General features: G+C 34.0%; 1 protein-coding gene across 2 annotated transcripts in view; it reads left to right on the top strand.

The window, feature by feature from the left end:
* MACROD2 (mono-ADP ribosylhydrolase 2) overlaps positions 1-16,738 on the top strand; it is a 2,250,628-nt gene that overhangs the window by 657,344 nt on the left and 1,576,546 nt on the right. For both annotated transcript variants that reach the window (XM_069075441.1, XM_069075440.1), the window contains exon 5: positions 16,337-16,453. In XM_069075441.1, the coding sequence (XP_068931542.1) occupies positions 16,337-16,453 (117 nt within the window). The remainder of the gene's footprint in view (positions 1-16,336; positions 16,454-16,738) is intronic.

Raw genomic sequence — 16,738 nt, forward strand, 5'->3', positions numbered from 1 at the left:
CTATCCCTTCTCTCCTACAGCGCATAGTATTTAATGGACTGCTTGAAGTATGATTCATAAAACTAAATATTTACCTTTTGTGTGTCAGAGGAAGAGGTTATAAAACATGAAGAAGTTTGGGGAAGTTATATGCTTTGTAGAAAGGTCACCTTAGGACTCTCTGAAACAACAAATGAGATTATCTTTAAGGCACCTGTTCATATTCTTCTACCATCACCCCTACTTCTAAACTTATGTCTCAGCAGCCTCTGTGAAGTTTCTAGAAGAGGCAAGAATATTAAGTTTGTTCATTTCTAATTTCTGGGAAGGAAAAAGGTCTCTTTTCCCCCTGTCATTTCTGCTTGACCTGTTCTCTCATTGAGAGAGCTTTCAATGAAAAAAAAAGTGTGCTGTATATGCTTTCAATCCCTTTCCAGCCACACAACCTAAGCAGTTTCATCCCACTCCTGAGAATACCATGATTATTTTTTCTTTACTCAAGGTCAAAGCTCCTATTATAGCTTAGACTCTAATAATATGAGACCCAATTGGTTTTAGTTCTGTTATGGGGAATTACTGGTCAAAGGGACAAGATGTATGTAGCTAGACCTTTCTTTTTCATATTCGTAAGGCAGACCCATCCTGATGCTGTTGATAACAAAAATCAGTCATTTAAAATAAAAACTGTGTCCTGTACATTGATTTTTTTTCTTTCTCTAGCAAAATTGCCAAATTGATAAAAGCATGTAAGTGAATTTCTGGGGTAAAAATTTCTAATATTTTAAACTTTTCCAATTTAATAGCATAGTTTTTTTTTAATTTTTAGAGACTTGCAGCAAAAATTTGTCAATTGTGATAGTAGAATTACTGTTCATACATATTATCTCTTCAGATTTATTAGAGAAGCATCATCCACATTCCGATTCCTCGAATGAATCCTGTTGTTGGTAAATTGTTGTTTGTTGAGGGAAATATCACTCCTTAGTGAGGGCTTTTAGGGCTCCTGAAGAATGAAGTTACCTTACTAGCTATTCCTAATTATGTTCCTAATATTTTCTCTCTTTGTGATATAACTTTCTCTTGTCAATGTGGTACTCAAAATTTTCCTGCTCTTTCTGGTCTTAGGGAGTTTTGCTGCTTCAGAACACCAGTTAACACTCCTTAGCATAACTGAAATTTGGCGTTTTCTTTGGGTTGAGAGATATTTCTTTAGTGATCATTTAGACAAAGCCCTAAAAGAATGTGTTTGCACATAAGGCTGTAGATAGTTTCCTTCCATTATCCTAGTCTGAGCAAGGTTTTTGCTTTTCTCTAATTTTTACATACAAGGAAAACAGTGTTAGAATCTGGCACTTTCAATACAGCAGCCCTGAATCAATGCCCATCTGGAGAAGAATGAATTACTTCAGGGAAGTAATATTGTTTGGTGGGAAGAGTATTGTACTTAAAATTTAGATAACTTTCATCCCAGTCCTGGCTATGTCTTTAAGTAGTTATGTGACCCTGAATAAATCACTTAATGTATTTGGGTCTCAGTTTCCTTATTGGGCAAATAAGGCAGTGGGACTAGATTATCTCAAATGTCCCTACTAGCTTTAAAATTCTCTTTGATATTTTTATTTTTCCCGGTTGCCTCAGAAAAAAAAAAGAAATATGTTTTCAACATTTCTGCATCTCTCTCCCTCTCTTTCACTCTGATCCTTTCAAATTTCAAAGTACATCATATGTGGTTTTAGTTTTCTGAAATAGATCCAATTTTTAGTTTATCAGGTTCTGTGCTAAGTAATATGAGTTGAAATTCTGTTTTCTTGCATTTGAAACTTCACTATCTTAGATATTGACTGAATCAAAAGTATAAAAGATGGTCATGTTAGAGATTATGAAAGTTATTCTAAATTCCAAAGATAAAAAATTGTACTATTGTTTGTGCCATTAAATTTTTTTTATCATGCTTAGATATTTGAGTCTAAATCTTTACATAAATTGATTCAGCAGGCCAGAAAGAGGTTAATTTTTAAATCAAGTAAAAACAACACCTGGCCCAAATATTTTGAATCTGTTAAATTTCAAGATATTTATCTTCATGTGTGATGCAGTTTTTTTTTTCCTCACAGAGAGACCTTCCTTTACCCCAAAGCTAATAATGCAGACTTTAAGTGTTTTAGATATAAATCTTTCCTTCCATCTCTTGGTGATCCCTTAATGGAATGAACTATCTTCCTGGTTAATCAGTGTTGAATACATCATTGTGTGTTGTTAGATTCTTCTGTTCATCCCCATCTTACAAGTTTCTTCCCAATGTTAACTGAAACTATAAAGTACAACTACTCTACAGAACTGAGTGCTTATTAATTCTAATGAAGTGCCACAATTATTTCCCACTGTTTCTAGTAAACTAGGTCACCTTATATTCACCTTGTGCATGGTTAACAGAAGCAATATTTAAAATATCTCTTGGTTTCCACCAAAATTCAATTATAGTCATTATTGTCAGTTTTAGGTTGTGAACACTCTAGGTCAGGGATTATTGATAGAGCCATATTTATATATGAACTAGACAAAGACTTTTAATAACAAGGCCATTGTATAATGGAATTGATTTCAACCATACAGGAAACCCCAAAGATTTTGAGACACATGATTAAGTCTTTGAATATTTGTTCTGTGTCCTGATAAACTGTCATGTGTTCTAACTCCAGTAGTAGCCTGGCCTTGCTTTTACCCTTGACTCCTTGTCTTGCTAGCTTGTTGACCACAAGCAACAAGTAGTTGATATTTGCAGAGTTCTGGGACTGGTGATATTTACAGAGTTCTGTGGTTGGAAGCCATCAGAAACTGCAAAGTTTTATAGAGGTATCTTAAAGACTTCTTAATTCTAGTGCCTTACCTGTTAATTGTTTCTAATTTATCTTATATATAGCTTACTTTGCATATATTTGCATGTTGTCTCCCCCATTAGATTATAAACTCCTTGAAGGCAGGAGTTTTCTTTTGCCTCTTTTTGTATCCTTAGCACTTAGCTCACTGTCTAGCACACAGTAGGTATTTAATAAATGTTTATTGAAAAGTGACTGGAATCTAACTGAGGCCCTCTCATTTCATTATATAATAAGGATTGAAAGAAAATTTCAAAAGGAGTGTTGGAGAAACATATCTTCTATTTGGGAAACAAAGGTTTTCTTCATTTGGAGGGATTTCCCAAACCCATTTCTTGAGAAAGGGGATGATCACATAGAGGCAATTGAACAATATAGTTGATCTAATTTTGATATGTATTTATAGGTCTATTTTTTATTTCTTCTCTACTTTTTCTTCCTACAAACCAAAACCAAACATGAGCAAAATCTATGAATCAGAAAAAACATTCGTGCTATTGTCTCTTACCATTAAGTGAACTCCTCTTATTCTATATCTTTTACTCTACTATTGGATTTGTTTTTCAATTCTGTGTGGGTCTATATGAATGTATTATTTATTTGCTTGTTTGTTTGTTCATTCTTTCATTTATTTTAGAATTTAAGCCCAGGGGAAACACTGTTATTTTTCTTGTACTATGTGATCATAGGGTAGATGATCCATAATATTTTTTAAAATACTGTCCTATAAAGGAGTAAAATTTTTCCACACATGTTAAATAGTTTGTGTGTATGTATGTATGTATGTATGTTTGTGTGTTGAAGACCATTTTAAAAATTCAAATGTAAAGTAAGTAGTTGAATTAGATGATATATAAAGTCCTTTTCAACTCTAAAGTTCTATGAATCTGTGATTATTTTGATATTCACCTGGCTTTTCTGCCCCATTATTAGGTGGGCAGAGTCATAACTTTTGAAGAACAGGCACTGTATTGTGTTTTAATGAAAAGATTACAGGACTTATTCAGGAGAGAACTGAATTCAAATCTTACCAAACACCCATTTGATACTGGCAAAAATGCTTTCTACCATGGGCAAGTCAATTAGCCTGTCTGAGTTTCATTCCTTATTTGTAAAATGGAAGACTGATAAATCTTATAAATCACACTTATAAATCTTCCTCACAGGGCTGTTGTAAGGATCAAGTGAAATAATAATATATATAATATAACATGCATAGAATGTGACATTTAGTCATTTTAGTTGTATCTGTCTCTTCTTGAACCCAATTTGTGGTTTAAGTGTAAAAGTTACTGGCTATTTCCTTCTCTAGATTATTTTACATGTGAGGAAACTGAGGCAAACAGGGTTTAAGTGACTTGCCCAGAGTCACACAGCTAGTAAGTATCTAAGACTGGATTTGAACTCAGGAAGATGAGTATTCCTGATTCTAAGCCTAGTGCTCTAACCACTTCACCATCAAGTTATCCCATAATAGAGTTAAATTATTATATTTAATAAGAGAACTTTTGGAATGATCCCTTTAACAACAATCAAAGCAATTATTATAAAATCAAGAGGGGAGAGCAGGAAGGTCTTGCAGATATGTAAGTGAAAAGAACTAAAATTGAAAAAAATGAAAATAACTAAAATTGAATGGTGCCTCAGCATTTTCTAAACAACTAGATTACAATTATTTTCCCCCTTACTATTCCTAATTTTAATTTTTCTTGCTTGGCTATTATATTACTTGGTCAGTGTTATCTGATTAGTATCACTTCAACCTTTTGTGGATTTATGATTTAAGAGTATCTGAACGTTCCTTTTGTAAAGACTGAATTTAACCTCTTGACCTTATGGTACATTTGTCTTTTCCTAAAAGCAGAAGACTTGTCTGAAGAATGCAGGAGAAGCTAGATAGAGCCTATTGGAAGGCTAAGGCCAGAAGTGATTGATATACTTTCATGTTCTGTCTCTACTGTCATTTTCCCCCCAGTTAATTTAAGTGCCCTTCACATGTTTAGGAGTGCCCTCATTTAGATAAATCCTCAAATGGCAACCAAGCACCCATTTGATACTGACAAAAATCTCTCCAAACTCCCTTTAAGCACAACTTAAACCTATTTTCTTATTCAACCTATATTCAGTTCTATTCTGTAGGCTAAAGTCTAAGCAAATAGATGACCTACATTAACATTCTACAGATCAATGAATTTAGTCTTTGTTAGATCACTGAAGAAGTATGCTCAGAAGTCAAAGGGCTGCCCTTAGTTAACTCTCTGCCTCCAAGCATTTTGAGTCTAAAGACTGTCAAGATATTAAATGACAGGTTTATAAGTAGGGGAGAGAGCTTGTCATCTAAAATAATGAGCCAGATTCCCTGTGTTTCTGACAAAGAGCAGCCCCTTGAAATGACATCAGAGTCCTAATATACACCAGCAGAGACTAGCACACAAGTCTGCACTGTACAGGCTGGTTTCCAAGTAGTCATCCATGTTCAACTTCATTAGGTCTGATTTCAGTAATCTCATCCTGTGGTCAAAAAGCAGAGAACAAGGTCTACCAGGGATCTGATCTGGCAATCTCTCGTTACTTAAAAAAGAAGAATAAAGGATCTGAAGTCTCATAGCCATGACATCACAGAAAGGGATTCTACTCTCATAGAAGATATCTCTTAACTGATTAAGTTTAAAAAATGCCATCTAGATGAGAGATTACCTTTATATGACTTTAAAACTGGGCTCGTCCTTTCTAGGGTGTCATAACCCTTTTACCCCTCCCATTACTCTACCCATCCCATTTCATAGGATGAAATTTTGTTGTTATTGTTGTTCAGCCCTTTCAGGAATGTCTGACTTCTGAGACCCCATTTAGGGTTGTCTTGGCAAAGATACTGGAGTAGTTTGCTATTTTCCTCTTCAGTTCATTTTACAGGTGAGGGAACTGAGGCATATGGGGTTAAGTGACTTTCCCAGGGTCACACAGCTAGTAAACATCTGAACTTGGATTTTTACTCAAGTCTTCCTAATTCCAGGCCCAGCACCCTTATCCATTGTGCAACCTAGCTGTTCCTGAATGAAAATAGTGTGAGCATTTTCCATGACCATGTCTCATAAGCATTTTTATAATTATCTTCTTTTCTATAACTGTTAGATTTAAGTTTACATTTTTTTAAGTATGATTGCATTCAGTTGTGGCGTAGGAAGTCTGTGAGAAATCCCTAAAGAGTAAAATTTCTACCTCAATATACTATGTAAGCAGCCATGCTGAACTGATTCTGTGTAAAATTAGAGGAAAGGATAGTAGCTGATAAGACAGGAATGTATGAGAATGGTCTGTAATGAGACATTGCAGGTTTCTGTGTTATGAGGATCTCAGTATGGGACCACTATGGTTTTATGCCCTAAGCTTTAATCTCCTTGTTATTATTATGCTTTTGCTCATTTTATATTTTGAAAACATTAAATGAGAGATAAACCATCTAATCAAGAGTGGAAGCCAGAATTCAGCAGGGTCTTTGACAAAAGTCTGCTAATTTTGTACCTGTCTTTTTCCTTTCAGAAGTATAATTCCTAGTTCATTGTGATATGATTTTAGGCCTTTTGAAGTCCTAAATTTGCTTTTAACCACAGCATCAATGTCATTCAAACTTAAATTGTCCAAAATATACACGATTTCATGGACTTGGGTACCCCCTTGTAACCAATGAATAGGGTTTTCATGACATAACAAATTGTTGTCTGAATTGCTGGGGGAAAAAAATTGGTGACCAGCCAATGCAATTCATAATGAAGTTTTTCCCCTCCCATGCACATTTTGGGAGCCACACATGAAGTTCCAAAGAGTTGTGTGCTACCCTATGGCTACAGGTTGGATTATAGTAAATAGAGAGCTATAGTAAATAATTCATTTGATGGCAAGCCTTAAGATAGCAAAATTGTCTTTACTTAGGCTTTTCATTGTATTGATGCCTCTGCTATTTGCCTTGGCTGCTCATTTACTAATCCTTCTGGATGATAGTCACAATAGAGCCATCAAAGGATATCTGTCCCTAACTAACTCTGTTCCCCTACCACATTTCTCAACATTCCTTATATCATTCCCCATTATTTCCTTCTTTGCTCTAGAGTGAGTCTGAGGTCACCTTTCTTACCAAGGTCAACCCCTCCATTTGTCTTCTCTTGATCTCATCTTTTTCTTTCCTTTAAGGGAACTTGCTTTATCAATCATTCCCTCTCCCTACTCAATCTTCATTGGTTCCTTTTACAATAGCTCCTTCCTTGCTGCTCACAAAAATGGCCACATCTCCCCCACACTTAAAAAATTAACACCATCCTCTTAACCCTGCTATCTCCATTTCACAGCCACACTCCTTGAAAGAATCATGTACTCTCAATGGCTGTATTTCATTGCTTCACTTTTTCTCAGCTCTTTTCAGTTTGGTCTTTAACCCCATCACTTGACCAAAACTTTTTTCTCCCAGGTTAACAGTTATCTTTATTTGTTAAGTCAGGTGTCATTTTCTCAGTACTTCTTCTATTTTACCTCCTGGCAACTTTAGAGAAAGTTAAGTATTCTAATAGGTCTATAGATCAGGCACAAATGAAGGACTTTCCTAATCCTCCTCTTTATGAACACTCTCATTCTTTTAAAATTACGCTGTATTATTTTAGATTTACTGACCTGTATACATGTTGTAATGTAAGATCCTTGTTATTCTTCTTGAGAAGGAGTAGTTGAAATAGTGACTAGAGATATGGTTTTGAAGTGAGGAACCTTTGGGTTCAAGGCAAACCTCAGACAAATAATGAAATTTAATCATTTAACCTTTCAATAACCACACAACTCTCCAAGATTCCAAATTGTGGAGCAGGTGACAATATGTTTTAGTAGAAGGAATTTCCTCATGGGGAGGATCACAGGTCTGATATGAAAAAAAAATTCCGAGTACCTAGCATATTTCCATGCCCATGGGCTCAATAACCATTTCTTTAATTTGTTGGATTTTGCCTATACAGCTTTCCTGAATGCTCACACCCCCCCCCCCCCACTACACACACACACCTGCCTGCTAGACATCTCTATTTGTATACCTCCTTGGCATCTGAAACTCAAGATGTCTACTCACTCAACAAGCCCAGGCACCATACTAAGTTCCAGGAATTCAATGATAAAAGTGAAACAGTTCCTGCCTACAAGAAGCTTACATTCTTCTAGCATGTACACATATAATGAAAAAGAAAATAAATTCAAAATATTTTGGATAGGAGGTACAAATAACTAGGAGATAAGAAAAAAATGTAAATGCTTACTACCTGGTCTTCCTGTTTCAGGTTTCTCCATTTTCTACCACATCCTTAACACAAAATTAATATTCTTATGTCAAAGACCTAAGTCACTCCTTTAACTAAATATTCCCAGCAAGACCTATGACAAAATATAAACACGTTGGCCTAGTATTTATAACCTTTTATAATTTGGGTCCTACTCTCTTTTCCATACTTTTCTCCATTGCCCAACCATGTTATTCCCTTTTACTCACTCTGTGCTTCACCCATACTAGTCTACGAGCATTTCTCCTGATTCAATATTCTATCTTCCATCTCTCTACTTGATTCTTCCTCCTGTTTGGAATGCACCCCTTCCTCACCTATATCTCCAAGAATCTTGAGCTTTTTTCAAGGCTTAACTCAGGTACCTTTTCCATAGGAAGTATGTCCTGGTAACCACTATTGTTAGTACTTTCTTCCTCCTCAGTTTATGTCAAATGTGTGTGCTCTGTATATGCATCTGTGTCTTTATCTATATAGAAGTCTTATTCATTCACCCTTTTCTGTTATTCAGGAATTTAGCTTTCTTTTTTTTAAACTATCTTTGTATCTAACTACAGCTACTTGTACATATTAGGTACTTAATAAATTTTTGAATCTAATTAGTAATTAAAAATGTTAAGACAAAGTGGACATTAAGATTTTATATTATGTTTCAATATAAGTAATATAATTGGCTACTGTTCTTTTTAATGCATTATTAAACTAGATGTTAGCTATGGTTTTCTTTTAAAATTATTTTTATTTCATTATGCATATAAATTTTTTTAACAAAATTCTCTCCTTCCCTACCCTCTGCTCTCCTTAAGAAGGCAATAATTTGATATTAGTGAAATTATGCAAAATATATTTCTGTATTAGCTATGTTATAAAAGAAAACACAAACAAAATAAAACAACAAAAATAGAGTAAGAAAATATGCTTCAATATGTATTCAGAGTTCATCAGTTGTCTCTCTGGAGGTAGAGAGACCATTTTTCATTGTGGGTCTTTAGAAATTGCCCTGGACCATTGTCTTGATCAGAATAGCTAAGTCTTTCCCAGCTGATAATCTTGACAGTATTGCTGTTACTGTGTACAATGTTCTCCTGCTCCTGCTCATTTTACTTTGTTCTTATAAGTCTTTCTAGGTTTTTCTGAGAGCATCCTGCTCCTCATTTCTTATAGTACAATAGTGTTCCAGCACAATTATATAACACAACTTGTTCAGCCATTCCCCAGTTGATGGACACCCCCTTGATCTCTACTTCTTTGCTACCACAAAAAGAAATTATATATATATATATATATATATATATTTAAAAATAGGTGCTTTTCTCTTTTCTTTTATTTCTTTAGGATACAGTCCTATTACCAGTATTTCTGGGTCAAAGGCTCTGCACAATTTTATAACCCTTTGGCTGTAGTTCCAAGTTGTTCTCCAGAATGTATGAAATACTTCACCAGTAGTATATTAGTATCCCAATTTTCCATATCCCCTCCAACTTTTATCATTTCCTTTTTCTGTCATATCAGCTAATCTGATAGATGTGAGGCGATATCTGAGTTGTTTTAATTTACATTTCTCTATCGACATTTTTTATGTGACTACTGATAGTTTTGATTTCTTCTGAAAACTGCTTGTTCATAGACTTTTACCATTTATCAACTGGGGAATGGCTTGTTATTATTATTTTTACAAAATAATACCTGTATCTGAAAAACTTGCAATAAAAATTTCCCCCAGTTTCCTGTTTTCATTCTAATTTCAGCTGCATTAGTGTTTGTACAAAACGTTTTTAATTTTATGTAATTGGAACTATTTTACTTCTTATGATCTTCTCCATCTCTTGTTTCATCATAAACTCTTCCCTTATCTATACATCTGACAGGTGCATTTTTTCATGTTCCCCTAATTAACTTATGATATCACAGTTTAGGTCTAAATAATTTGTCCATTTTGACCTTTTCTTGGTATACAGTGTGAGATATTGGTCTATACCTAATTTCTAACAAATTGCTTTCCAGGTTTCCCAACAATTAGTGTCAGATGTTGAATTTTTACCTGAAAACCTTGGATTTGGGGGTTTATCAAACACTAGAATACTGAGGAAATTTACTACTGTATATTGTGTACCTAGTCTGTTCCACTGATCTACTAATCTATTTCTTAACCAGTACCAGATTCCTGTAATGATCACCACTTTGTAATATAGTCTGAAATCTGAAGTAGCTAGGCTCCCTTCCTTAACATTTTTTTCTTTGATTCATTTGAGACTGTAATTTTTGTCCTTCCAAATGGATTTTGTTACTACTTTTTCTATCTCTATATAGCAATTCCTTGGTAGTGTTATTTGTATGACACTGAATAAGTAAATGAACTTAGGTAGAAATGTCATTTTAATTATATTGGCTTGGCCTACCGATCAACTTTTAATATTTCTCCAATTTGGGGGGTTTCTCTTTATTTGGGTATTTTATAGTTGTGTTCATGTAATTCCTGGTTTTGTCTTGGCAGGTAGACTCCCAAATATTTTATATCATCTACAACTATTTTGAGTGGACTTTCTCTTTCTATCTCTTCCTGATGAGTTTTGTTGGTTGTTTATAGAAATACTAACAATTTCTTTGGAATTATTTTGTATTCTGCAACTTTGATGAAGTTGTTCATTGTTTCATCCAGTTTCTTTGTTGATTCTCCAGGGTTCTCTAATTATCCTACCATAGCATCTGCAAAGAGAGAGAGTTTTGTTTCCTCTTTGCCTGTTTTTATTCCTTCAATTTCTTTTCCCATTGTTATAGCTAGCATTTCTAATACAATGTTGAATAATAGAAATGATAATAGACATCCTTGCTTCACTTCTGATCTTATTGGAGAAGGCTTCAAATTTATCCCCATTACAGATTATGCTTATTCTTGGTTTTAGATAGATACTACTTCTCATTTTAATAAAAGCTTCATTGATTCCTATGGTTTCTGGTGTTTCTTTTTTTGCTTTTTCTTTTCTTTTCTTTTTTGCTTTTTGGAGGGGCAATTGGGGTTAAGTGACTTGCCCAAGGTCACACAGCTAGTTTTTTGTGTTAACTGTCTGAGGCCGGATTTGAGCTCAGGTCCTCCTGACTCCAAGGCCGGTGCTCTATTCACTGTGCTACCTAGCCGCCCCTATAGTGTTTCTTAATAGGAAAGTATTGTATTTTGTCAGAGACTTTTACTACATCCATTGATATGATAATATTTTTGTTGTTTTTATTAATTACATGGTGAATTATGCAGATGGTTTTCCTAATAAAGAACCAGAAATGCATTCCTGATATAAATCCCACCTGGTAAAACTGTAATATATTACTGCAATCTCCTTGCTAGTATTTTATTTAAAATATTTTTATTTATATTCATTAAATAATTTGGTCTATAATTTTTTTTCTTTGCTTTTCCTTGTTTAGGTATTAAAACCATATTTGAATGACAAAAAGAATTTGGTAGGACTCTACCCATTTAAAAAAATAGTTTATGTAATATTGGAATTAATTATCCCTTACATGTTATAAATCTCTCTGTTCCTGGGGATTTTTTAGGGAGTTTATTTCCAATTATTTTTTAAGATAGGTTTTTTAAGGTTCTTTTTCCTTTTTTGTTAATATGGCATTTAATATTTTTGCTAATGTTCATGCATTTCACTTAAATTGTCAGTTTTACTGGCATATAATTGGGAAAAATAGCTCCTAACAATTGCTTTAATTTATCTTCATTGGTAGTATATTCATCTTTTTCATTCTTGATAATTGTAATTTTGGTTTCTTCTTTCTGTTTCTTAATCAAATAAACCAATAGTTTATCTTATTTCTACTCTGCCATCTTGACTCCAACCCCCCCCCCCCAACCAATGGTTTATCTTTAAAAAAAAATAAAACAAGTTCCTGGTTCAATGATTTATTTATTTATTTATTTATTTTCAATTTTATTAAGATTTCTTTTGATTTTGGGGATTTCTGTTGTGGTGTTTAATTTTGCGTTTTTAATTCATTCCTTTTCAAGTTTTTTTTTAATTGAATGCACAATTGATTAATTACTTTCTCTGTTTTATTTAAGTATGCATTTGGAAATAAAAATTTTCCAATGAGTACTATTTTGTCTGCATCCTGCAAAATTTGTAATGTATCATTATTATCATTCTCTTTAGTGAAATTATTGAAAAATTGTTTTGATGATTTATTCTTTGACCTACTTATTTTTAAAGAATATTTAGTTTTCCAGCTAATTTTCGGTCTATGTTTCAATGGCTCTATATTGAATGTAGTTTTTATTACATTATAGTATAAAAAGGACAAACTTAATATTTCTGCTTTTCTGCATGTGGTTGTGAGGTTTTTATGTCCTACAAAATGATCAATTTATGTGAAGATACAATGTGCAGCCAAAAAAAAAAAAGCTATATTCCTTTCTATTCCCATTCATTTTTCTCCAGAGGTCTATCATATTTAACTTTTCTAAGATTTTATTTATCTGCTTAACTTCCTTCCTATTTATATTATGGTTAGATTTATGTCACTGAAAGGCCATAAGGAAAGGAAGTTGATGTCTCCCACTAGTTTAGTTTTACTGTCTATTTCCTCCTGTAATTGTTTTAACTTTTCCTTTAAGAATTTGAGTGCTATGCCCTTTGGTGCATATTATTGTCTATATGAAGCATCGTTTAGCAAGATCTAGTTACCTTGATTATTCCTTTTAATTAAATCTATTTTTGATGGTCCTATGTTTAAGATCATGACTGCTGGCCCTGGCTTTTTTTGGTAAGGTGAAGTATAATAAATTCTACTCCAGCCCCTTATTTTAATTCTGTCTATGTCTCTCTGTTTCACATGTGTTTCTTGTGAAGAGTAGTGTTGGATTCTGGTTTCTAATCCATTGTGTTGTCCACTACTGTTTTTGTGGGTGAGTTCATCCCATTCAAATTCACAGTTATGATTACTAGCTGTGCATTTTCTTCCATCCAGTTTTCTTCTGTTTATCCTTCTCTCTCTTTTTAGCCTTTTCCTCCTCTAAATTCCAGTACAGTAATCCTTAAACTAGTTCTTCTTGTTCTATTTTTCAGATCAGTCATTTTTACCATGAGATTATCATATTTTCTCCTATTTCTTATTCTTTTGATTTTGTTTTATTGTTTGTTAGTACTTCATGTAGTCATTAAATTCCATTTCCCACTTCTAATTTTTTTTTTTTTTTGCTTTTTGGAGGGCACTTGGGTTTAAGTGACTTGCCCAAGGTCACACGGCTAATCTTTGTTTTAAGTGTCTGAGGCCAGATTTGAACTCAGGTCCTCCTGACTCCAGGGCAGGGCCAGTGCTCTATTCACTGCACCACCTAGCTGTCTCCAACTCCTGCTTCTAATTTTGAAGGAATTATTTTCTTCAGTTAGCTTTTGTAACTTTTTTTAAAAAATTGGTCCATTTCGTTCTTATGGTTATATTTTCTTCAATATATCTTGTTCCTCTTTTACCTAGCTGTTAATTTCTTTTTATAATTTTCTTCTTTTGCTTTCATTTCTTTACTTAAACCTTTAACACTCATTTTGAAAACAGCTTTTGTTTCCTTTTTAGCTCTCCTGAGAATTCTTTAAATTAATTAATTTACTTTTAGTTTACAATATTCAGTTCCACAAGCTTTTGAATTCCCGATTTTATCCCTCTTCCATCCTCCCCCCTCCCCTTCTGTGGCAGCATGCAATTCAATATAGATTCTACAAATACTTTTGCATTAAGCATTAGTCAAGTTGTAAAGATACATTATAATCAACAGACTGAACAATGAGAAAGAAGAAACAAAACAAAACAAAAAAGAGAAGAGAGTAAGTAGTTTGCTTCAATCTGCATTCAGACTCTGTAATTCTTTCTCTGGATATGGATAGCCCTTTCCATTATGAGTCCTTTTGAGTTGTTTTATAGTCTTGCATTGCTGAAAGGAGCCCAGTCTATAAAAGTTAGTCATCACAGATATTATGTGTCTGTAATTGCGTACAATGTTCTCCTGGTTCTGCTCCCCTCACTCAGCATTAGTTTATATAAGTCTCTCCAGGTTATTATGAAGTTTGTCTGCTTCTCATTTCTTATAGCACAATAGTATTCCATTACATTCATATACCACAACTTGTTCAGCCATTCCTCAATTGATGGACATCCCCTTGATTTCCAGTTCTTTCCCACCACACAAAAAAAGCTGCTATAAATATTTTTGTACATGTGGATCCTTTTCCCACTTGTATGATCTCTTTGGGATACAGCCATAGAAGTGACATTACTGGGTCAAAGGGTATGCACATTTTTATAGCACTTTGGGCATAGTTCCAAATTGCTCTCCAAAATGGTTGGATCAATTCACAACTCCACCAAAAATGTGGAGTTCCAATTTTCCCCCATCTTCTCCAGCATTTATCATTTTCCTGTTTTGTCATTTTAACCAGTCTGACAGGTAAGATGTGGTACCACAGAGTTGTTTTGATTTGCAATTCTCTAATCAATAGTGATTTAGAGCATTTTTTCATATGATTATAGATATCTTTAATTTCTTCCTCTAAAAACTGCCTGTTCATATCCTTTAACCATTTATCAAATGGGGAATGACCTCTATAGTTTTGTATTTGACTCAGTTCTCTGTATATTTTAGAAATGGGGCTTTTATCAGAGACACTGGTTGTAAAAATACTTTCCCAATTTTTCACTTGCCTTTTAATTTTGGTTACATTGGTTTTGTTTGTACAAAAACTTTTCAGTTTGATGTAACCTCTCCCAAGAATTCTTATTGGGCTTGTGTCCAATTCACATTTTTTTTCCTTTGAGTAATTCTTTTGACTTCATCATCTTCTTCTGAGTTCATATCTTTATCTTTTCTGTCACCATAGTAGTTTTTTATAGACAGGTGTTTTTCTTTAGTTCACTCATTTTCTTACCCAATATCTTGATTTGGAACTTTATCTTAATACTGACTTCTGTTCCCAACATGGGAAAAGGGGTACTTTCACAAGTTTCAGGCTTTTTTGAACAGCTATTGTCCGTGCCAGTTCTGTGGGTTTGAAAGTTTTCAGTTATTCCAAATTAGTGTTATCTGAGGAAAGGTGCTGCCATTGCTCTCTCTTAGTCTATACTCTGGTCTTTATCCAGAAAGTGCCCCTGGTCTCTTGGGATTGTAGTTGGTATTGCTCCTCAAGATCCCTCCTCCATGGAGACCTGAAACAATAGCAGTTTCTAAAGGTCTCTGATTCCTTGGGTCCAGAAGTGATACTGACCCTCAGGACTTCCACTCCCTCTGGACCAAAAGTGCTCTTCTTTACTTCGGAACTTTGGCCCCGAAGTGGGCATAGGCAATGGAGCTGCCAAACAGTATTTGGTCCTACATCTGTTGCTATCACAGGGATAACCTGTAGTCTCTTTCTGACCATTTGCCAGGTCCCCTTAAGATCTTTGCTTTAAGAGGTCTCAAAGCTGCTGCTGCTTCTGTCTCAACTGCCTAGTATCACTACATGTGTTTCATCCTCACCTGTGTCAGAGATCTCTCTTTCTGACCTTCTGTGTTGTCTTGGACTTTAAGAATGTCTGACTCTATGCTTTCATTGACTCTACTGCTCTAAAATTCAATTTAAGGTGTTGTTTTAAAGGATTTTTTTGGAGAATAATAATGTTGAGAGAACTTAGGTAAGTGCTTTCTCCACTCTGTTATCTTGCCTCTACTGGAAAAAGTATCTTAGCTATCCATTTCTAACTGAAGAATTATTAGATATCCATATGCAAGGAAACATATATAAATTAAAATACATATCTAAAAAGTTAACTGTAGAAATCTACATTAATGCTAACATTGTTTGAGTAATAAGTATGATGTTTATCTGCACATTGTAGTGGAAAGAGAAAGACCAGTTCTAATTTTTATATGTTATATCCAACTTCTTTAGTTATGTGAGTCCAACTGCTCCAAAGACTTCCTTCATTGTCTTCTGCTATTCATCTTTTTATTCTTTTCCATTCCTCTTTTCCCCTTATTGCCCAAATGTAGGAAGGTGTTAGAATTTCCTGCAGATTATGATGTTGATGATGATGAAAGAACACATATTATATTTCTTTTCTTTCTTTGAATGTTTTTAATCTCATTGAATATGAAAATCATTTTTATATTCATTGTGATGTCTTTTTTTCCCTCCCTAGTGGATGGCTGTATTCATAGAGCAGCTGGTCCCTGTCTGGTTGCTGAATGCCGCAATCTGAGTGGCTGTGAGACTGGTCAAGCTAAGATTACGTGTGGGTATGACCTGCCAGCAAAATGTGAGTACTTGCTTTCAAAGATATTTTCATGACCAGAATAAGACTTTTAGTTTGCTGTGTTCCTCAGAAGCATAAGTTTTAAAATAATGTTCTGTTTTTTAATTAGTTTATAACAAACCCTTTTAATTCCAATTTTTAGTTCAATTCCATGCTGTATACAATTAAAATATTTCACTTGATATGGTCTAAATCTTGCTTTTTAATTATTTTTTCTGATATTTCACATGAATGATCATTTTGGGTTACTAATAGAATTTCTTTGAAACTGGAAAATATAAAAATTTT

This window comes from Petaurus breviceps, unplaced genomic scaffold, assembly GCF_028583685.1.
Source record: "Petaurus breviceps papuanus isolate PSGF00001 unplaced genomic scaffold, PetGlider_PUasm1.0 90919, whole genome shotgun sequence".
Lineage (NCBI taxonomy): Eukaryota > Metazoa > Chordata > Mammalia > Diprotodontia > Petauridae > Petaurus > Petaurus breviceps.